The sequence below is a fragment of the Aspergillus clavatus genome, genomic scaffold (genome assembly GCF_000002715.2).
Source record: "Aspergillus clavatus NRRL 1 1099423829798 genomic scaffold, whole genome shotgun sequence".
In the NCBI taxonomy this organism is placed as follows: domain Eukaryota; kingdom Fungi; phylum Ascomycota; class Eurotiomycetes; order Eurotiales; family Aspergillaceae; genus Aspergillus; species Aspergillus clavatus.
This window is the reverse complement of record NW_001517101.1, coordinates 1,024,639-1,046,060: the sequence shown is the minus strand read 5'-3', so window position 1 is coordinate 1,046,060 and position 21,422 is coordinate 1,024,639. Positions and strand designations below refer to the sequence as shown.

The following is a 21,422-nucleotide window of genomic DNA, read 5'->3' as shown; positions in this document are numbered from 1 at the left end:
AACGGATCAACATAGCATTGCTCTATCTCAACAACTCCAGAAACCCACAACCTTCCGATTTGAGCGGCATCAAAACCTATTTGTACAACAATACTTTTACTCCAAGTCAAGAAATCAAAAAGACTGCGGACTTGAGGATATCCCATGTGATTTGACAACACTCAGGGGAGAGCAAAAACTGTGACATCATATAGCATGCCAGTGTTGCTGGGGGAATTTGTTCCGCCACTTTGAGCCGTGCTTGCTCAGCCCCGAAGATCCTCGAAGCTCTACCTCCACGACCGATCATTTGAGACATACCTGCCTGCCAATCCCTTTTGCTGCCTTGCGTGGGGTGCGCATCGTGACCTTTTCTTCTTTTCTTCGCTTTTTTTTTAACCCTTCTGGTCGGGCAGATTACCTTCGTCAGTCGATACTTCCCCCACCTTTTTCTTCTCATTCTCATTCTCATTCTCATCTTCATTTTCCCTTTCCTTCGTTTTTTTTTTCTATTCCTTCTTCTCGTCGTTTCTCTATTGTTACCACGGTGGTCTCGTGTATTTTTGTGGCATAGCACGCTCGGCGTTTGGTTGCGGGATCATTTACCTAGACTTGAATGACTTTGGAGCCGCACTGGACGCATTTGATCTCATGGTCAGCAAAAATGGCGGGAAAGCATTTTCATGGAGCAGCCAATGAGGGTTTCATCTACTTTTTCGCGTGTACATTTGTCCCGTCCAGGTCTGACGGTTGCTTATTGTTTGTTTGACTCTGAGGACATTTGCTTTACATACCCAGGAGCGCGCAGGTTGTTTTTAGTGCAATAAATTGAATTCAATCAAATGAATCCTCCCGTCGTCTTGTAAGGGTGGTAAGGAGTAAGGTACTGGGGGCCTGTAGCTGGAGCAGCAGTGTGACCCGATCTCGATACCACCAGCATCCATCTTACTGTGCATAGCCAGCACATACATATCACCCACGCCTTCCCCGATGGTCACTACGACTACAAAGCAAGGCCCGAATTCTGCACACCCGGAGTCGACAGTCGACAGTCCACGATCCACAATCCACACCAATCGATTCACCTTCGGCCACCCGATAGCCACCCACCTAGCTCAACAATCAGACCGATGCCGATACCACCACATGAGGATGGGAAATTGAGAAAACCCACGATCGGATATCTAACCATAAACCCCCCGAACGCCACATTTTTGTTCCGCTTCGGTTCTCTCTTTTCTTTTTTTTCTCGTCGTGCGGGAGATACCGAGTTTCCAGTTTCCACCATCAAATCCAAGCCAAGATCCAAATACGGCGCTGGTGCATGGGGCACCTTGCAGTTTGCAGTCTGCAGTTTTTCTTCCTACATAACATAACTCCAAGAGTCAGTTCCCCCCGCGCGCCGCCGCCAGTGTTGCAAAGGGTGTAAAGGTGCATACCTAGTACCACGGAGGCGAGTATGTACGGTAAAAAAAAAAAAAAAAGTGAAGAGTAAATAAAGAGTACCAATATGCCGTCCCGTTGCTACCTACCCTTCCCCGGGGGGGGGGGTTCCAACTACTCCGTATGTAGATGTAAGTACATAACATACTCATACTTACTTACATACTTACAGACATACAGCCTGCCTAGTACCTACTTAGATATCTACCTAAGGTACTCTGTACATCCTACGCATCTGTCACAAGCGGCAAAAGTACAAATGGGAAATGGAAATACGGGCAAGGGAAAAAGGATGGAGAGAGGAATGACATCATTGCAGAGGGATAGGGAATAGGGAATTAGGGATGATAGGTAGGTACATCATGTCTCACAGTCACAGATCACAGGTCACATGTATTCAGTAGGAAACTTAGTAATCTACTAGTCGGGTACTTCGGTTGCCTTACAAATGTGGCTCAGCAGCTCAAGTCAGTCCGTCAGTCCGTCAGTCAGTCATTATTATACCACAAAACACATGAAGGGGCGAAATTTAAGGATGGCGCGGAAGGGCGCCGCAGACGTCATGGTTTCAGGATTGCAGATTGAGATTTGACATTTGACATTTTGAGGTCTGTAGCTGACTTTTACAAGAAACTTCGAAGTTCAGGCGCTAACTCTCGTTCTCATAAATAGAACTTCCAGAGAGGCTAGGTTTAGCGCTGGAGAGTCAGGAGACTCGGGCATGGTGAGATGGTGATGGTCGAGAGTAGTTACATCGTGGGGGGGTAAGTCTTGAATCCTGAGAAACAGCGCTAGGAAATAAAGTCACATTGCTGCCATGTCAGGACACGACAAAGGGTCTGCAGATACTTCTGTGTGTTGACTGGATCTCGTGCCCCTTTCTTACACGGGCTCAAGCACTTCAACTCGACGGACAACGAGCAAGTTCTTATGTATGAATTTCAACTTTCTTTGATAGCCACTGCTGCCTGAGTTTAGATCTAGATTCGAGCTAAGACGAAAAATCAAACGCCGGGGTGGCACAAATACGTGGATGGGGGGTGACCAATGTAGGATCCGCGACAGCACTTTACTGTCGCGGCCTTCGCGCGTAGGCAATTGGGGAGACTGGAGAGAAGAGCGCGATTCTGTAAAAAAGGGAAAGGTATTCTTTGGGTAATTGAGGCAATAAGCAAAAAAAAAGGGAAAAAAATATAGGGAAAAGATGGGTCAACAATAATAACGGAGAACCACGATCGGGGACAACAGGAGCATCGACAAAGTGTGCCAGAGAAAGACCGAGAAAGCGGAATGAGACGGTCGAAGCGAAGAGAATAGTAAAGGATCCAGAGCGCAGAACACAAGCAGATCTTCTTTGTCCATCAGCCGTGAACATTCTCTTGCAAGAAGAATTCCACGGCCTCTAGAACAATTACATGATACAATTGGGAGAATGCGTCTCGCTTCCCTTTCCTTCTGATGCACCGTTGTCTTTTTTTTTGGCATTAACGAGTCTTTCGCCCCTCTTGAGATCGATCATGGCTGGACGCGAGTCCTCCATCTTCTTTTCTCATTTATTCGGCGGGCTTCTCGGCATCGGCGGCGGGGGCCTCCTCCTTCTTCTCGGCGGCGGGGGCGTTCGACTCAGCAGCAGGCTCGGCCTCAGATGAGGTCCAAAGAGTCTAAAAAGCGTTAGAATATGCTTTGGGAGGTGGGAAATTCTCCGAGAATCTTATCTTACCAGGTTGTCTCTGAGAAGCTGCATGATCAGGGTCGAGTCCTTGTAGCTCTCTTCGCTCAGGGTATCAAGCTCTGCGATACGCGTCAGTCATGCTTCTATACTTGGTGGTTTGGGACTAGTCCTACCGGCAATGGCATCATCAAAAGCAAGCTTGGCAAGGTGGCAAGCCTGGTCGGGAGAGTTGAGGATTTCGTAGTAGAAGACAGAGAAGTTAAGAGCCAGTCCCAGGCGGATGGGGTGGGTGGGAGCAAGATCGGTCTGAGCGACTTCGGTAGCGCTCTTGTAGGCCTCGAGGGAGGCATCGGCGGCAGTCTTGCGGCGGTCGCCAACAGCGAACTCAGCAAGGTAGCGGTGGTAGTCACCCTTCCTGGATCACAGAAAAAAAAAAGATCACCGATCAACATTGCTCATCGGAAGCAGGGGGGGAATGCTGAAACTTACATCTTGTGGTAGAAGACCTTGGACTCGCCGCTCTGGGCCGAGGGGATCAAATGCTTGTCCAGAACCTCAAGGATATCATCGCAGATCTTGGCGAGCTCGGCCTCGATCTTCTGGCGGTACTCCTTGATCAGAGTGACCTGGGACTCGTTGCCCTTCGACTCCTCCTTCTGCTCAATCGAGGTGACAATTCTCCACGACGCACGTCTGGCACCAATGACGTTCTTGTAGGCGACGGACAGAAGATTCCGCTCCTCAACGGTGAGCTCGACATCGGAAGAGGCGACAACCTTCATGTTCTCGACCATCTCTGGAGCGAACCCCATTAGCATGATATACTCGCTGTCATAGGGATAGGGAGGAGAAGCACGAACCTTCATAGCGCTCAGCCTGCTCAGCGAGCTTGGCCAGATAAACAGCATCTTCGTGACCCATTTTGAAGGATTTCTAATCGGCAATGATCGTTAGTAAAAAGAAGCAGGACTCGTCAGATTCAATAAAATCAAAACGGTCGCATTGACAATTTCGTCCGGGTTTCAAGGACATTCCAGGCCATCATCAAACTTTCATCAAACTGGATGGATGGAAGCGAAACGTTGAAAATTATGACCCCAGAGTTGATGGATTGGAGCTACTGGGAAGTGAGGGCGAGATACTCCTCCCGAGCCCACTCCCCAGAAGGAGAGACGCCGACAGATACATTTCACGAAAGCTTGGAACGGTTCACTGGCGAAAAGAGACGAAAAGGAGTCGTCAAATCATGTAAACATCGCATGTCATCATTCGTCTGCTATCGTCGCGAAATCGTTCCTCGATATTGCAAATAGGTGTATTCCAAGGTACTCCGGTCGGCAAGCAGTGGGAGTAGAGCGAACAGTTCGTCCCAAACAAATAATCGGGTCATGCGACTTCATTCCTGAGGTTTTAAAGAAGATCCATAGAATCCGACCCTTGAAACCCAAGACGAGATTTTCTTATGATTTGCGATGATAATCATGGGGGGGGGAAGATGACAGCAATGATGAGGCTGATGATGGCATGCCTGGGAACAAGGATGGAAGAGTCAGGGAGAAACGAGGGGGGGGGGATGGTGGAAATGACGCGGAAGAGAAAACACAGAAATTGCAGAATCTCACCTAAACTTGAGGATTTGCGAAAGAGAAAAGGAGGATAAAGGTTTGATGAGGGAACAATTAATTGGATTTGAGGAAGAGAGGAAGAGTTTGGGGGAGTTGATTTGGGATAGAGGAGGGAGAGAGAAAGGGAGAATAGGTAAAGGAAGTGGTTTTAAGATATTTTGGAGATTGGGAGTGGATAATAAGTTGGTTGAAGTGGGAGGGAGAGGGGGTGGGGGGGGGGAGGCAGTCCTGCTAGTAATAATACTTAGATTCTACGGAGTACTTAGTCTACTGCTGAGTGAGTGACCTATGGAGTAAGTAGTAGAAACGCAGTGGTAGTGGTAATAGCACAGCAGGGGGGCGACGAGAAGGGGGGGCAAGATGGGCAACGGACTAGTACGAATAGTGGGTGTGCAGCAGTGGTAGGATCTATCTAGTATGGATGAATTATGACAGTATCAGACTATCAGTCTGGGTTTAACTCGATAGGCAGAGAGGGAAGAAAAGGAAGCACGGCAGAATCCAAAAGAACAATTATTCTCCTTCTTCGATCATTCTAGGGATGATGCTCCAGAGAGGATCCGACCTACTTCCTAGCAAGATTCTATATCCTTCTCTGTACTCCGTACTATGTCTGCATTCATGTACTCTGTATGTACTAACTACTACGGAGTAGTAGTTAGTACGTGCCAGAGGATAGTGTTCTCCTACTATATAAGTCCATTCTAATTTATATAGCTCTATATAGCTCTATAGATAATGATACTATTCATCCTCTCTATATCTATCTCTTCTGTCTCTCTCAGTCTCATCTCTCTTTCTTCTGGTCTTCCTCTGCTCTTCTTCGATGTGGTTCGGTGGGCCGTCCATCGTCATCCCTCTTTTCACTCCCGCCAATCGTTCCCGCGCCAGAATAGATAGGTAGTAGATAGGTACTTTGGGATGCTGAGTCCGGAGTCCTGACTGTTATCTCCAGATCCGAAAAATTGATTGAATTCTTCTGGTCGATGGAGCCCTTAAGGGGGGCATCGAAGATTATTGACAGAAGCCTCGCAGAAAAAGGGTTATTATTAGCTTGATCTTCCCCATCGATGGCAAATAATCGCAGCCTCATATTACTCCGTACTTCAATAGCTTCTTTTTCCTGATTCTTGGTGGGTTTGTCTGGACTCTTGGACTGGTCAGGGCGGCTGTTCCATGGTTATGAAGGCGATGCATCCGCAAGCAAACCACAACTTGCCTCGATAGATGGAGAGTAGTTACTTGCAAGTTGCAAGTTGCAACATTCATGTTGATGGCAGGGCCAAGTCTGCTGTTATTCTACGGTCTACATGGTGGAATCTTCTCATTTCTTTCTTTAATCTTAGCAGAGTATCCATCTATACCATAGTGACTTCAAATTCAACCATCTCCGTAGTCCGATCTGCCTCAACAGATTTTTTTTTTTTTTTTTTTTTTTTCCTTGCTGCTCACCTGACCTGGCCAAGTTGGCAGAATAATTAAGTAAGCCAAGTCCGAAGTCCGTCAAGCCGCCAGATTCCCTTGCCGGACTTTTGAGGGAAGGGAAAATGGTTTAGTGGCCATACTTAAGGGATGACCTTCAGGCATTCTAAAACCCTTTTATACTACATATCTATTATCTCTCATTCATCTAATTATGTATATTCTATAATCCTTTTAGTTAGCTACTAGATAGTATTAAATATTATAAGTAGTGGTAAAGAATATAAGAGTTAAGGGGGGAGGTAAGATAGCCTTAGCTATCTCTCTACCTCCCCTGGTGGTTCTAGGTACTTGCAGACCGAGCGGTAGACTTCTTACTACCTGGTGGCTACACAGTCAGTCCATGGGAGGAGTCGTAACAGACAAGCGTTTCCTTCTCGCCAAAGGGATTCCCACGTTAATATCCATACATCAATTAGTTCAAATTCCGTATATGTGTATGCTGTTTTCTAGGCCGCCATACGCTCAACACGAAGCTGCAGCTCCTTGACCAAATCTATCCCAACCTTGGTAGACTCATCCAGGCTCTCATCCGGCAATTCAAGAAGCTCATTCTGCGCCTTGGCCGAGAGATCATTGGAACCATCTGGGTAAAACGCCCTTGCGTAGAGCATCTTGCTAAAACCAGCCATGTTACCCACTTTCACTTGCGCCAGGCCATCCTCGTATCGCTTCTTGGTATCCTCGTGGGTAATCGTCCAGTCGGCATCGGTGGTGCCGGTGACACGCTTGACGCTCTCAAACATGTCGTTTTGGCTGACCACAAAGCTCTTAATGTACACGCCCTTGTTGAGGAATGTCGACAGAGTAAGGCTCTTATCGTTTTCGTTCTCGGGAAGCTCATTGAGGCTCAGGACCTTGGCCACGGCGCGCCCAACTTGCGATAACGTCGACGTCGAGGTCTTGGTGTTGCCATCGTCATAGATTGTCAGGGAACGCTTGTCAAAGTCGAACCCAAAGCGCGCATCCCCGCCGGCCAAGCTGTAATCGTACCAAAATCCACAGCACACTGTGATCCACTGCATGCCGAGCCTCTCAATCTCGTCCCTGTTAGCCTTAGCCACGGGCCCCAGCATTGTGTCTTCGCCGAATTTAATGTCGTCGATGTCGCCGCCATACCCGTTAGGCATGACGTAGGGAATACCGGCCTTGGCGGCCGCCTGGACAAGCTTGCTGTGGGTGTCCCGAGGCGCGGTAGGGGCCATGGTTATGATCAAAAATTGCTGGCCCTTGAGGGCGGCAACAATGGTGGCCTCATCATCGTAGTCGACTGAGGCGACTAGGACGCCCTCGGGGAGTCTGTTACCGCTGTCTTTGCGGGAAAGGGCCGTGACTGTGTGTCTTCCGGTCTCTAGAAGGGCCTTGGCAATATGCGATCCAACGGTACCTCCAGCCTAAGTGTGTTTGTTAGTTTTGTTGTACACGTGGTGTTGTTGAGGGGTTTACTTACGCCGACAATGGCGACTCTCTCGATGGCGTTTTTGAAGTCGACGGACTGGTTTTTGGCGTACTTCGGCATTATGGTTGGGTTGATTGATGGGAATGTATTAATCGCTGCTATTATGGTCGAACGAGGCGTTCGACGTGTTTAAGCTTGTGAGAGAGTGGTGAGTATCTGGCTATCCCTCTCTGAAGCAGGGAATGCCCGTCCATTTATACATTTCAGACCCAGTCTCGAGTGCTGTGGTTCACTGAGGTTCTCTCCATCTCAGCCTTGTCATATCTGATCGTACTCGAAAATCTCGGACAATAGATCTCCACATTCGGTATATGCGACTGAATCAGGTCGGAACTTCAAACTTGATTCGCCCGGAGATAATAGCACAGGGAGCGAAGGAGCTCCAGCGGGCGAAGGCAGCCAAATTAAAGACGGCGATGGTGGGAGGCTGATAAGCCCGCGCTTCTCCGCCGCAGTAGCCGCACGCAGGGGTCCGCTAACACTGCCTGATAGGTTAGGGCGGCGGTAGGTGATTAAGTCCGCAATAGCCGCACATAAGGCCGCACAAGACGCATGGCATTGATGGTTCACCTACGGACCGACGGACTGATGGAGCTCCGAGCATGTCTTCACCCTCCAGAATTATAAGGATAGAAAATTCCGACAAGGAGCACAAATTTACATATACTCTATTGCGCCTCGCGGCGAGGCGTTATAGGTCTACACGCCCTCTATCCAAGACGTCCAAGAACATGGTACAGGAAACAAGTCAATTGCAGTAAGATTGTTTTCCCAAGGTTATATATGTATTACATTATTATAGGTACAAATCGGAACTTCGTTAAACCATCCCAGAATATCACACTATAGTTTGATAATTCACATATTGAATCACTGTTGACTGGAGAGTGAATCAATATCCAACGACACCCGCGTCACTATAAATGGACGTCAGGACCGATCATGGATAAATAAGGCTCGATGAAGAATTGATCCCAGTCCACCTGCCAATCCATGTCTGACACCGCGGCGTTGGCCTCGGATACCGGCGGTGCCTGAAAGAATTCATAGCCCGCCTCGACAGCTTCCAGCTGAGCAAGTTCTTTTCGCTTCTTTGCCATATTAAGGCTGAGTAGGTGCCGCGCCATCGACAACGCCTCACGCGTCAGTCCTGTATCGGCAGCCTTGACAAGGTTCTCCAAGCCCTTGAATGCGGTGCCGATGTGGGCGGAGGCCGCCGGCGTGTCAATGGCCAACAGGATGCAGGTATACTGGAAGACGCTGCCGATGACGTTCCAGAACAGACGACCCTGGCTAGCTTGCTGCTCGGCCGCCTCCACTGCGGCGTTACCGCTATCAATGATGAGCTTAATGATATCGTCCGGTATGCGGATCTTGAGCTGGTAAAGGCGTCGATAGAAGCAAAACGCAATGTCCGCCTTAGTCACCACCAGGAACGGATGGGTAAATTGGAGCTCACCCAGCGCCTTAAAACGCTTGAATAGCTCCTCACTCGGAGTGGGAGGCTGCAATTCGAGCTGGAACGGAGAATTGGGCGATGGAATGATCTGGATCAGTTGTACGAACTGATCGGCAACGGACCCTGGTATCGAGATGATAGGCTGGCAAGTTACGGTCCGAAATCCTACAGGAGAACGATCGTACTCATAGGACAGCATGTTATGCCCGGCCCACGAGATCCAGAAAATTCTCCTCAGCCGGTCCGCATCATGTCCAACGACAGCGGCGCCAGCGACAGATGCTATCTTCTTGATGTTCTCTTCCTCATGTAGCCCTATCGCTTCACAGAGGTGCATTTGCGTGCACGAAGCGATCCAGGCATTGCTGGGCCGGGTCGTTGCCCGTAGGTAAAGCACTCGCATGCCCCATGCGATGATGTGGTCGATACCATGCAAACGCATGGAGGCCGGATCATCCAGGATGGCTTTGGCGTACTGCACCAGGTCAGACTCCCGCGGGTGTCTGTTGGGAGATAGGAAAGATCCGAGAGCAGCGACGCCAGCAGCCACGGCGGCAAAGGCGACAGCGTTGCTGCCCGAACTATTATAATAATCCCGGCATCGCTGGGCGTAGATTCTTGGGTCCATCACGTCGCCGATGGGGCCCAATACCGAGAAGAACGCACCCGAGAAAAAACTAAGATCCTCCTCCGAGATGAGATTTCCCAGAAAGCAGTGAGCATTGGATGCCTCCTCGGGGCGAATGCCAAAGTTGTAAGCGAACGGCCGCATCTTTGGAGGGCTGTCGGAACCGAGAGCCACACCCAAGATGTGCGGAAATGCCATGGCCGCCGATGCCCCGGAGTATCTGAACTTCTGCTCATCAAAGATGCCCGGGGACGCGCCGGCCACGATGGTGGGACTCTTGGTCGACAAACCGTCGCCTTCACGGCGGTCTCGCTCCATATGAGACCGGCTGCTCGAACTGCGGTCTGTGGCGGCCCGACCCATCAGACGACTTTCACCGTCGAGGCTGACGCGCTTGGCTGGAGGCGGAATAGGTACGCCGCCGCCCATAGTACCAGTGGTGTTGTCGTCGGTGTACCTGCAGTTGTATCCGTAGGTGGTGCACATGCCACAAGGATACACAGTGTCGCATTTTCGCTTGCGCTGATGGCAAGGGATACATGCCTTCCTCACACGCTTGCGCTGGGCGATTGTCGTCAACATGACTGGCAAGAAATTATGAGCTCCAAAGCTCACTGCTGTGGAAATAGAACTGTAGTAGAGTTGATTTTCTGGCCAGCATTTCGGGGCGGGGTTGACGCGATTATGGTATAGATTATTTTCTGCCAGCCAGCGATGGTGTGCATATATCGCTAGACATGGTTCGTGGTATATTAGCTATTATTGCTAACGCGTAAAGCGGCTCTGAAGGGTGATATTTCTTATAAGACAGCTTAGTATCTGGAGGCTGGTGGGCTTTGGAGCCAGAGAGAACATCCTTGGTCTAGCTCAAAGCGGCTAGCGCAACTCCATACTCAGATTGAAGGGGGGAAAGTTTGCAATATTAATGCCGAACCTCCATCAAGAGTGAGCCAACTGAGCATCCGAGTCAAATAGTCAGAACTCAGCAGTTGGCAAAGCTAATGGGGAGATGAAAGCGCTGACCCCACGTTTCAAGTATTGGTCTTTGCGAACGAACCATATTTTGCCACGCAATTAACAATTCGTAGGTCGCCTAGTTCATGCCCACGGACCACGGTTCCATGCCTTGTTGCTGTGGTAGTTGGGGACTGGGGAGACATAAAGAAAATCGGCGCTCATGAATTTGTGTGCTGCTGTCTGTTCGTGTCGCATGTGGCTGAACGGTCCGCATTATTATATGGGCTGAGCTCGAGGAACAATCCTGTAATACGCAACGGTTGATAATTTTGTGTTTTTTTTTTTACCAGTTGAGTATCTACTGTGCTCGAGTATCATAGCAGAGTTCGTTGCCACGCAGCTGAGCTGGACCCTGCGTCAATTTCAAGTCATGCAAAGCTAAAGGTTGAAGGGGCTCCACTTTACTTTATGTGAATGTGATGCCCATCTTGCGATCTTCTACGGCGTATGTCTTGTTGTCCTTTCTTTATTCATATAACCGCTGTAGATGTACTAACAAATCACGTCAACCATTCGAAATCACCACTGATATGCTTAAGGCGCAACTTGTTGCACTTGGGCAGACATTGATTACTATCTGTACTCCTGTTTTGCCTTCCTCGGGAACGCGTCGCCTTGTCTTCGCTTTATGTATAGCCTTATTGCTCCTTTGGCGGATTACTCCACAATGGTGGGCTGACAATTCAGCGATCATTTAGGTAGTAACTAGTAAGTAGATCTTAGTCGAGATCGAACCTCCCGTCGCTGCCGACCCGCCACCCATCCCCAGTTTCGCCGCTGATTTTGGTTCAATTGTTCTTATGTCGGAGCCAAATTGGGATAGTCCCGGGTCGGCCCCGTTCCGTTCACGGCCCGAGCGATCACCAGGCAGTCAGGCACACCACGCAAGCTTGTTGGACTTGGATAAGCTATCCCCGGTCTATGGACATCGTGGGTTGAAAAAAAAAAGGCAATTACTTGCAGCAAGTCGTCTCCTGGGCCCCTGGCTCATACCGCAGTTCAGAAATTGGCACTAAAGTGCTGCTCACTGCACAGATGATGTGTTCCGGCTGCCTTGCAGAACAACTCCTACTGCATTACCCTGCTTCCCGCATCTTCCACCTATATTAGAGGCAGTCGGGCTTTCTCTCATCCCTGACTTTCATATATTCCTGGAAAAGTCGCTTAAGGATTGCTTGATGGCTGGCAAAATGAAACCGCCAAAAATGGCAAAAAAAGAAAACGAAACAGCGCCAGTCGAATGAGGTGGCTATGCGTCCCCTGTCTCTGGAGATTTCTCCAAAAATTGACGATAATCATAAGTCCTTTCTAGAAGTTACAAGAAGCGCAATCGGACTTGTTCACTGGCCCTACGAATCCCCATTTGTTACCCTCGCCATAGGGAATAAGCGATATGGCCTTCCGACTCATTTCCTTCGGAAATCTATGGAGCAACTAGATGAGGAGATTCCTATTTTTGAGCTACTGCAGGTGACGAGGGACGTTTTTTTCGAGCTTTCCCGCAGGTGAAACATGGCTTACAAGGTATATCGAAGGAAACTTGCAGCGATTACTAAAGCCTGAAGATCCAGGGCTTGGTCTACGCGAATTTTACAGTATTCTCGGCCGAGACCATCAGTTTGATAATGTTATGATGAAAATGATTCTCGAGATTCTATCAATTCGCTTACTTTCTACCAGCACGGTAAGTCATTTCGCCGACAGATTGACGATGCGGTGGTGAAGCTGAATTGGCGTTTCTTCTGTATAATTAGCAACAAAGCTCAACAGAATCGACCCAATTAATTCTCTTCCTCAAGAGCCTGAGTCCGAAGTACCTAAACCTGTTACCGAAGAACCTCCTGCTGAAAGAACAATTAAGGAATGGACCATTCCCCAAGTGCCTCCTGATGCTGAAGGCTGGCCTAGTACTTCTTTATCTCTTAGCGATAGTCCTAATGCCGAAATGCTACCCGAGGCTCCTGACGAAACACAAGTTCAGGGTCGCATAGCGAGAATGTCATGGGCAGACTTAACTCTGTATAAGAATTGGGAAAGTCTGTCCTCGAAGAGAAGAGCTAAACAGGCTAGCAAGCTTGCGATAAAGGGTCTTCCTGTTCTAAATGAGGGTGGTTCCATTTCAATAGTTACAACTTGAGAATGATTTCTATCAGCTTAAATCAGTCAATCAAATACTTTACTCCCTGTTTCTAGATTTATAAAGCGCCAAAAGAGGATAAATATCACTCTTAGCTCTTGGATTCTGCAGAGTGCAAGAATGTCTATAAGAGTCCAGCTTCTATTGATTCTAGTGACAAGCTCCTAGGCAAACTTGACCTAGGACTAGTGAGACATGGTCTCTGTCTAGGAGCATACACCTACAGCTTTTCCAATAATTTCCAACTCTGCAAACGTCTGCATGGTCCAGCCCTAGTACAAATAAAGCTAGCGGGTGCAGTCGCTGACTGATGCCCTATCACCTGATGTCTCCGAGCTGGTTGTTGGCTAGTGTCGTCGCCGGGTCATCTTCGTTGTGTTACGAGATATTCCGGCCGACGCGTAGTTAGACTAACTCGACTAAGAATGACACAAGACTGGTTGAAGCAAGCTAGCTAACCTTACAAGTTACAATCCCCGAGCCACCACCACCACTACTAAAGGGAGACTAACTACTACCACAGTAACCACACTCAAACTTCATCTCACCTCACACACCTACCCTAGTAGTCACCTGTCCTTCCCCGGATTCTTCCCCTCTCCCACATCACATCAATCAATCAATCGATCAATCTATTTCTTACAACCTCATCCATCCCTCCCAAGATGTTCCGCCAGTCCGTCACCCGCCCTCTCGCATCGGCCAACAGCGCCATCGTCAACCGCTCGTTCTCTGCCCTGGCCCCCAGAATGGGTGCTGGCGATACTGGTGCTCCCCGCGCCGGCGGCTCTCAGTCAGGGTATGTCGATTCCAATTCTTCCCAGTCCTTCTCAAGCCGTTCCGACCGCAAAGAACCGGCGGGGCCGAGGACAAGCAACATCCATCAACAAGAACCTGGATTAAAAGAAGGGGAAAAAAAAAAAAAAAAAAACTAACACCGATCCTTCTAGTGATTCCTTCACACGCCGCGAAGCCGCCCAGGAGAGCCTGTACATCCACGAGAAGGAGAAGGAGAAGTACGTGATCGCACATCCATCCCCTCCCGGCAGGCGGGCAGACCGGTCACAAGGAAGAAATCAACAAAAGACTAACCGACTCCCTCGCAGGCTCGAGAGCCTCCGCAAGAAGATCAAGGAGCAGCAGGCCCATCTCGCCGAGCTCGACAAGCACCTGTACGCCTTTCCCCCCTCCGCCCTTGATGAATCACCACCACTAACTTACTCCCCTCTCTCTCGCTCTCAACTGCAGTGATGATTTCACTAAGAACCAGGGCAAGAACTAAAGCTCTAAGCCCCATGCATATCTCTTCTACCCCATCCACCGTGATATCTTAGATCAAAAATGACTTCGATCAATCAATCTATGTCATTTCCCCGATGTTATAGTCTCTAGTCTTTCAATGTATTTTATAGAAATGCTGCATGGCCACTGGTTCCCGCTACCTTGTACTACTACCCATCTGAAAGGCTTGACGGAGTCTACGGCAGCATCTAAACGCCCGACATAGCGACCCCCGCTGCACGCGGTGGTAGGGCCGATGCAGAAAGCACAAGCAACTCTAGAACATCACGAATTCATTATGCCTACCGTAGTGTGGAAATGACAAATCGCCATACCGTTTCAAAACCATCTTTAGAGATCCCTTCGCTCCAGTAATCACAAAATATGAAGGAAAAAAAGAAAACGAAAAAAAAACTGTAGTCGTAGTTACGCAATTACCGCCGGCCCATGTACGAGCGGTAGAAATCATCCGCCGCACTTCCACCTCCCATCCCAGAGCTGCCGAAGCCGTGCCCGAACCGAGACGACAGCGCGTGGCCGGACTTCTGGGCAGCACTGACCTTGGATTGAAGCTCGGATGTGCCCTGGTCAATGAGCTGCAACTGGGAGAGATGCGAGTTGAGAATGCGCACGATTTGGGAAATCTTTTTGACAAGAAATACATGTGTTAGCAAACGGTAGACCAAAAAAAGAAGCAATGATCCAACGTACCGGTTCATCGGCCTTGTTGGTCTTGCTCAGAGTAGCCGAAGCACTGTTGACTTCCTCGATCATACTGGTCAAGTCCTTGCCCATGTCGTCCAACTGATCTGACAGTTTCTCGGCCAGTTTGTAGCTGTGGCAAGATTAGCATCTATATTCCCATTTCATCCCAAAAAGAAACAACACCACATACGTTCTCTCACGCTCCTGATCCGGTCCTTGTAGAGCCTCGCCAGGTCCAACCTGCTTCGACATCATCTCGTCCACTTCACGTTCATATCGGTCCAGCCATGAGCTGAGCTCCTCCTGCTGGCCTTCGACAGACGCAAGCTGGCGCTCAATCTCCTGTGTCGCCCGGTCTGCATCGACGGTGCTTCCGTAAAGTTTCTGGACCTTGGTGATATTCTCTACGAGCATCCGATCCCACTCGGCGACCTGCTCGGCCTGCTCGCGGAATTCCTTCTGGTATTTGGTCAGATCGGTGGCCCACCGGGTGATGATCTCGTCCATAGTCTTGTTCTTCAGGCGAGACTGCGCCGGTGGAGTGGGCCCAGCAGTCGAAGCGCCAAGAGCAGTGCCTCCCGCTGCGGTAGTTGTCGGGGCGGCCATTCCGGTGGTCGCTGTGGTGGTTGTCGCCGAAGTAGCTGGTGCCGAAGTAGCTGTGAGCGACGGTTTGGCACCGCTAATAGTTGCAGCGGCACCAGTCGAAGTGCTAGGGGCTTGTGTGGATGGCGCTGTTTCCGCAGGCTTCGACGCATTGAGCCCTCCAAACAGGCCACCTCCAGTAGGAGCAGCCGCTGGGGTGCCCGATGGGGTTGCGGAGGTAGTGCCTCCGAGAGTAGGAAACGCTGGTTTCTGCGGAGTGGCAGAGGTGGTCGAGGTTGTAGCAGGTTGAGTCGTCGAAGCTGTGGTGGTCATACCAAGTGATGGGAAGGCAGGTTTTGAAGCAGTATCAGTGCCGGCTGATGGCATCTTGAAAAGGGAAGATCCCTGGGCTTGTCCAGCTGCCGGGGCAGCCCCGAATAGTGGTTTTGCAGCGCCCTCTGTTGTGGTTGTCGGAGTTGTTGATTCCGCAGGCTTGTCCTTCGCGGCTCCGAAGAGTCCACCGCTTGGTGCCGAAGGGGTTGCTCCGAATGCAGGTTTCTGTTGGGCATTGCCTCCGAACATACCACCGCCAGTGGATTGAGGCTGTGTATTCCCCCCAAAGAGCGTCGGGGTAGTGGTAGCAGGAGATCCTGTGGTGGTGGTGGTGGTGGGCGACGCGATCGACGAGGATGTTGTAGCTGTGTTCAATCCGCCGAAGATGCCACCCGGTTTCTGAGCTGTCTGTCCGAAGAGCGACTGGCCCTGGCCAGCAGCGGTTCCCTGCGGCGGAGGACCAGCAGGTGTAGTGGAGTTAGTGTTAAAGAGCGAATTACCTGGTGGCGCAGGAGTCGCTGCGGCGCCCCCAAATAGGTTACCGGTGGGTTTGGCGGCATTTCCGAAGAGGTTGCCGCTGCTTGTTTGCCCGGCAGCAGGAGTTTCACCGGGCTTGTTGGGTGTCTGTGATCCGCCGCCGAACAACGCCGGCGACTGGGGTGTGCTTCCGGGCTTGCTCTGGTTTGCGAAACTGAACGCAGGTGTACCACCGCTGGCCGCACCGCTGCTAGCACCACCGGCTGCACCACCGAACAATGTATTGCCCGAGCCTGTCGCAGGGCTAGCTCCGAAGATAGAAGGCGAAGAGGTGCCGCTGGTAGAAGCTCCTACATTGCCGAAGAGACCGCCTCCAGAACCAGTGCTGGGGTTGTTCTGATTGGAACCGAAAGCATTGCCAGCCGACCCAAAGAGTCCTCCCCCAGACGCACCGTTCGAGGCTGGCGCACCAAACGAGAATCCTTTCGACATGTTATAGGATAAGGTCGCGGATAATTCGTCAGGGCTGCCCTGGTGAGTGGAAGATCAGAAGCAAAGAAAACAATGGATTCGTCGAAGGCGGAGGTTGAGTTGAAGGAGAAAAAAAATAAAAATGAAAATAAGTCTCGCTCACGGCGCCCGAAGATGGCAAGCACTGTCAAGACTGAGCTTTAAAATAAAAGCGATCCTACGCAGACTCTGACTCAATTGCAGGGGGAAAACAGCGACAGGAAGCTGGAATTGAAATGTATTGAAACTGCTGGCTGTGACCTGGTTTCCCGTGCTTTCTTTTGGGGAAGGAAACGCGCGGTTGGATGATTGGCGGCGGTTAGCGTCTAGGTAGAGCTACATTCGTATGCCTCAGGCTACGAGGCATAAACCTTGTGTCATGCCTCAGGCAGGAGATCGAGACTCTAATGGAACCTGGTCATGGACAAGTACATATTGGCGACAACGTCACCCACGGCACAACATCCCTTTCTCCCCTCCACATCCATTATTAATCTGTTCCTTCAAGCATACCCTGTCCCTGAATATTTTCTTTACATGGGATTATATTGGACTATTTGCCTGTCTTAGATGTCGGAGCGGCTCTCCCGTTCGTCCAGTCCATATTTGGAGCCCCCGAGGAGGAGTGTCGAGTTAGAGGATCCGGGGGCTCAAGACTCAGGTACGGATTCCACACAAGAACTCAAGCGATTTTCAGAACTACTGGGTTTTATCAGCCATCTAACGCTCCTCCTAATAGTCTCCAACAGCGATGAAGAACATTTTTCGGATGCTAGTGAAGGCCAAGAGCATCCCCGTTCCCGTCCGCAGTCCGGTCGCGCGTCCCCTGTCCCGTTGACTCGAGTCGAAAAAGTGGATGACAAACCGGCACACGGCGAGATTCCTGGAACGTCTGCATTTGAGAAGAGGGAGCATGATGCTGTCCCCGATGAGATTGAAGTCATTCCGGACGGATCCCGCAGCAGGAGCTCTTCAACTGTGGGGTCGCAAAAGCGTTCCTTAACTCCTGGCGGTTCACCAATCCCTCGTACAGTCGTTGAGAAAGTCGGCCCAAACCAACCCAGCCACGGAGAGGTTCCTGGGACACTCGCATATGACAAACGCAGGGCAGATGCAGTCCCAGATGTTGTCATCAAAGCTCCAGAATCGGACTCGGGCTCACAATCGCATCACGTCGAGTCGAATGAACCTTCAGCTGGCTCTGATGTGCAGATCCCTGCAACAGTCGTTTCGCAGGTAGATGCTGCGCCGGTTGAAGACGCTACCCCTGGTCCACATGCTCACCGTAGACGGCCAAGCGATGCCTCGCCAGATATGACAGAAAAAATTTCAGATGCACCAGGTAAGCCTCACCTCATTCCTAAAACAGAGAATCTTCGGGAACCATTGACCAATTCAGATTTGTCAAATTCATTATTGGCGAATAGCTCCCCAGATCAAGATCACGCCTCACGAAGAGACTCATTAACAAATAATACTACCGATCTTGATTTCGATGATGAGATGGACGCTCAACCAGACATCTCTGAGGATCCAGTAGCTGCGGACGATTTTGATGACTTTGCAGAGGAGCAAGATATGGGTGATGATGATTTTGGTGATTTCGACGATGGATTCCAAGAGCCTAGTGAAGACACTGTTGTGGGCGAACCGATTGAGCCTCAACAGTCTCCCACTCTTCCTGCAGTTGTAAGTGCCATCCTGCCATTCCTTCAAATTCGATTACGGCACCGGATAGATGTTCGTTCTGCGCTTCAAAGGCTGACGTCAATCCAAATCTTAGCCCCCCCTTATAGACTTTGACGTCTTTCAATCTCTTCCTGATCTCTACGCCGCCTTAGACAAATCCCTCGACAAACTCTATCCTACTTCCAAAGATGTTTCATCGCTTCCCGCCTTAGAACCCATTCAAGACTCTTCTTCCATCTTCAGTACAGAACGGTCCCTGTCCCTTTGGTCTCAACTCGTGGCACCACCCTCCTTGCAACCTCAGAACTGGGTCAAGTCCCGCATTCGCCGCCTCTTCCTAGTCTCGTTGGGTGTTCCTGTCGACTTGGATGAGATTCTTCCGGCCTCAAAGCAAAAGAAGCTGGTGCTTCCTTCCATCAATCTAGGCGGATCGGATACCGCTGGACCTACTGTTCACTCACGCTCTCAAAGCCAGACCAGGAAAAGCGGCTCGCAGGATGGTATCGACAACTCGACAGCGTCTAGTTCAGCAGCTCGACATCGATCATCACGCCGCCGTGAAACATCTTTACCTCCCGACTTAGATCTATCAGCGGTGCGGCGGCTGTGTGCCACTACAGATGCCGCATTGGACGGACTGACTGATGTGGAGTTGAAAGCACATGTGAAGGAGCTGGAGCAGGTCACTCTTCGGGCGAGCTCAGTACTTGAATACTGGCTGAAGCGGCGAGACGGCCTTGTGAGTGAAAGAGAAGCATTTGAGGGTGTGATTGAGAATCTGGTCAATCATGCAAGGCGTGTTAGGAAGTGAAGGGACTACAGGTGATATCATATAATTTGCGTTTGGTCTTCCTTTCTTTTTCCTTCCCTTTTATTTCGTTTGGATGCCGCCACTTGGTCGTCTCGCAGGGGGAAAAGCGCTCGATACCAATGTTATTTCTCTTTCAAAGCGAGGTTGGGATCCCGGTATATGGTCCATCTGGTATGGGATCCTAACCTATTCATGCATACTGGATATGATTTTGTTCCAAGTTCGGGGTGTGACGGTTGTTTCTCGCTGTCAAATAGACATGGTCGGGCTATTTGCTATTCGTGTATGATATCATCGATAAATAGTGTCTGTTGCCTTGCCGGCGTCCTTGGTCATGATATCGTTCTTTTGTCGTTGATTGTCGATATTGTTGACACAAATGACTTCACTTGGTGCCATGTATGTGTGTCTCGAGTCCATACGATTGGGGATATATAGCCCTGTAGAACCGATCTTTCCATTTTCATTTACGAGGGAAAACTCAAGGCCACTTCGAAATCTATATCAATTATTCACATATACACGGCTCATAAGTAGGAAGTTCTTCCCTCCCCATTGTTGAGTTATCTGATGCCGACCCACACTGTTGCCAATCACCCGGCGAAACGTCGGGCCGCAAATATTTTCTCCAAAAGTTTCCCGGCCCAGGTGATAGAACCACTTACCACCACAATTTAACGCCAACATTGTTGCTTTTCTGCCTTCTGAAATATCATATCCCTCAAGCCATTAAGTAATCTCTACAGCTCTCACCATGGGTATCGCCAAGAAGACTCGCAAGTTCGCGCAGGCAAGCATTTCACGGACAAAAAGCATAGCATGGCAGACCCGCTAACCAAAAGCCTTGTACGGCGAAACAGGTCAAGCGCACGATCAGCCAGCGAGACCAGCGCGTCAAGCAGCCCCTGAATGGCAAGAAGGAAGAGAAGAAACCCCAACAGGGCGAGGAGCTCACCCGGCACATCCCCGCCGCGCCCTCGAACATGTTCTTCGCCGCGAACACCGCCCTGGGACCCCCCTACACCGTGCTCGTGGATACCAACTTTGTCTCGCATACGATCCGCGCGAAATTGGATATGCTACCGGCGATGATGGACCTGTATGTTCCTCCACGCAAAATGTGCTCCTGGCGGGTCATGCCTCGTTAAGCTGACAGGTGTTGTTTGTTCTGGCGTGCAGGTTATACGCAAAGTGCATCCCGACATTTACAGATTGCACAATTGCCGAACTCGAAAAGCTGGGCCCGAAGTTCCGTCTTGCGCTGAGAGTCGCCAAGGATCCGAGATGGTCGAGATTGCACTGCGACCACGCCGGTACCTATGCAGATGACTGCATCGTGGACAGGGTAAGCGACAACCTTTCCTCCTCCTCCTCTTCCGACTTTCTGCCGCCCATGCTCAACAATCAATCCACTAACATCCATGCTCCAAACCAACACAGATCATGAAGCACCGCATCTACACCGTTGCCACGAACGATCAGGATCTCGTACGACGTATCCGGAAGATCCCCGGTGTACCGATCATGAAGGTCGCGCGGGGCAAGTACGTGATTGAGCGCTTGCCCGACAGCTTTGACTGAGTGGTTTTCAATCCTTACATCTTTTCTTTTTGTTCCTTTTTGCCTCTTCGAAATGAAGAGCCGAGACCCGGCGCGAGAAGAGCCGATTTGCGGGGTTGCCTCGCACATCTCCATGCGCTGGCTGCGGCCTTGCAGAAGTGGTGTTCTATCCACAGAGTCGTGTCTCAAAGCAGGTTGGATATCGATATCTACGGGAGGACGGTCATGACTTGCTCCGGCGTGTTTCCTGCCAATCAAGCTATCAAGGCGGCATATCCGCGGCCCCTGCTGGCCTGGCTTCTGGGGAGAGCAATAGGCTCGGTGCTCACGGTTGTTAGAAGAGGATCGTTGGGCTTCATGGGAGTTATTATGGTGTTTTCTTTTTTTCTTTCTAGGGCTGGCAGTTGTCTTACGAATACCCATTGATCAATTCGAATTCAATTTATTTTCAGAAAAAATCCTTCTTTCTCTGACAGACGGATATACATTACCGGTGCATTCTCTTTGTGCTTAAACGTCGGAAAAGTTCGGTATTCCCTGTGTACCACGATCCTGTGCGGATGTGTTCTAATG

General features: G+C 50.1%; 7 protein-coding genes across 7 annotated transcripts, besides 4 other annotated features; 3 read left to right on the top strand and 4 right to left on the bottom strand.

Annotated features, from left to right (window-relative positions):
• Window positions 1–433: 433 nt before the first annotated feature.
• Window positions 434–457: a microsatellite.
• A 1,431-nt stretch (window positions 458–1,888) lies between these two features.
• Window positions 1,889–1,917: a microsatellite.
• A 1,058-nt stretch (window positions 1,918–2,975) lies between these two features.
• On the bottom strand, window positions 2,976–4,015 carry artA (14-3-3 adaptor artA; the record flags this gene model as incomplete). The annotated part of the gene is made up of 5 exons (XM_001272852.1): window positions 2,976–3,083; window positions 3,143–3,213; window positions 3,268–3,509; window positions 3,584–3,890; window positions 3,955–4,015. 5 exons carry the CDS (start codon window positions 4,013–4,015, stop codon window positions 2,976–2,978), a joined length of 789 nt encoding a protein of 262 aa, XP_001272853.1.
• A 2,119-nt stretch (window positions 4,016–6,134) lies between these two features.
• Window positions 6,135–6,158: a microsatellite.
• Window positions 6,159–6,650: 492 nt separating this feature from the next.
• ACLA_091240 (aromatic alcohol reductase) lies at window positions 6,651–7,720 on the bottom strand (the record flags this gene model as incomplete). The annotated part of the gene is made up of 2 exons (XM_001272851.1): window positions 6,651–7,595; window positions 7,652–7,720. The coding sequence occupies 2 exons, from the start codon at window positions 7,718–7,720 to the stop codon at window positions 6,651–6,653; spliced, it is 1,014 nt and encodes a 337-aa protein (XP_001272852.1).
• Window positions 7,721–8,577: 857 nt separating this feature from the next.
• ACLA_091230 (C6 zinc finger domain protein) lies at window positions 8,578–10,329 on the bottom strand (the record flags this gene model as incomplete). Its single annotated transcript, XM_001272850.1, has 1 exon — window positions 8,578–10,329. One exon carries the CDS (start codon window positions 10,327–10,329, stop codon window positions 8,578–8,580), a length of 1,752 nt encoding a protein of 583 aa, XP_001272851.1.
• Window positions 10,330–13,511: 3,182 nt separating this feature from the next.
• Window positions 13,512–13,534: a microsatellite.
• A 32-nt stretch (window positions 13,535–13,566) lies between these two features.
• On the top strand, window positions 13,567–14,183 carry ACLA_091220 (uncharacterized protein; the record flags this gene model as incomplete). Its single annotated transcript, XM_001272849.1, has 4 exons — window positions 13,567–13,700; window positions 13,852–13,917; window positions 14,008–14,073; window positions 14,150–14,183. The coding sequence occupies 4 exons, from the start codon at window positions 13,567–13,569 to the stop codon at window positions 14,181–14,183; spliced, it is 300 nt and encodes a 99-aa protein (XP_001272850.1).
• Window positions 14,184–14,616: 433 nt separating this feature from the next.
• ACLA_091210 (putative nucleoporin Nsp1) lies at window positions 14,617–16,771 on the bottom strand (the record flags this gene model as incomplete). Its single annotated transcript, XM_001272848.1, has 3 exons — window positions 14,617–14,826; window positions 14,894–15,017; window positions 15,078–16,771. The coding sequence occupies 3 exons, from the start codon at window positions 16,769–16,771 to the stop codon at window positions 14,617–14,619; spliced, it is 2,028 nt and encodes a 675-aa protein (XP_001272849.1).
• A 588-nt stretch (window positions 16,772–17,359) lies between these two features.
• Window positions 17,360–19,289, top strand: ACLA_091200 (DUF5102 domain-containing protein; the record flags this gene model as incomplete). Its single annotated transcript, XM_001272847.1, has 4 exons — window positions 17,360–17,450; window positions 17,529–18,131; window positions 18,231–18,478; window positions 18,573–19,289. 4 exons carry the CDS (start codon window positions 17,360–17,362, stop codon window positions 19,287–19,289), a joined length of 1,659 nt encoding a protein of 552 aa, XP_001272848.1.
• A 754-nt stretch (window positions 19,290–20,043) lies between these two features.
• Window positions 20,044–20,870, top strand: ACLA_091190 (rRNA-processing FCF1 family protein; the record flags this gene model as incomplete). The annotated part of the gene is made up of 4 exons (XM_001272846.1): window positions 20,044–20,069; window positions 20,116–20,388; window positions 20,469–20,634; window positions 20,730–20,870. The coding sequence occupies 4 exons, from the start codon at window positions 20,044–20,046 to the stop codon at window positions 20,868–20,870; spliced, it is 606 nt and encodes a 201-aa protein (XP_001272847.1).
• Window positions 20,871–21,422: the final 552 nt, after the last annotated feature.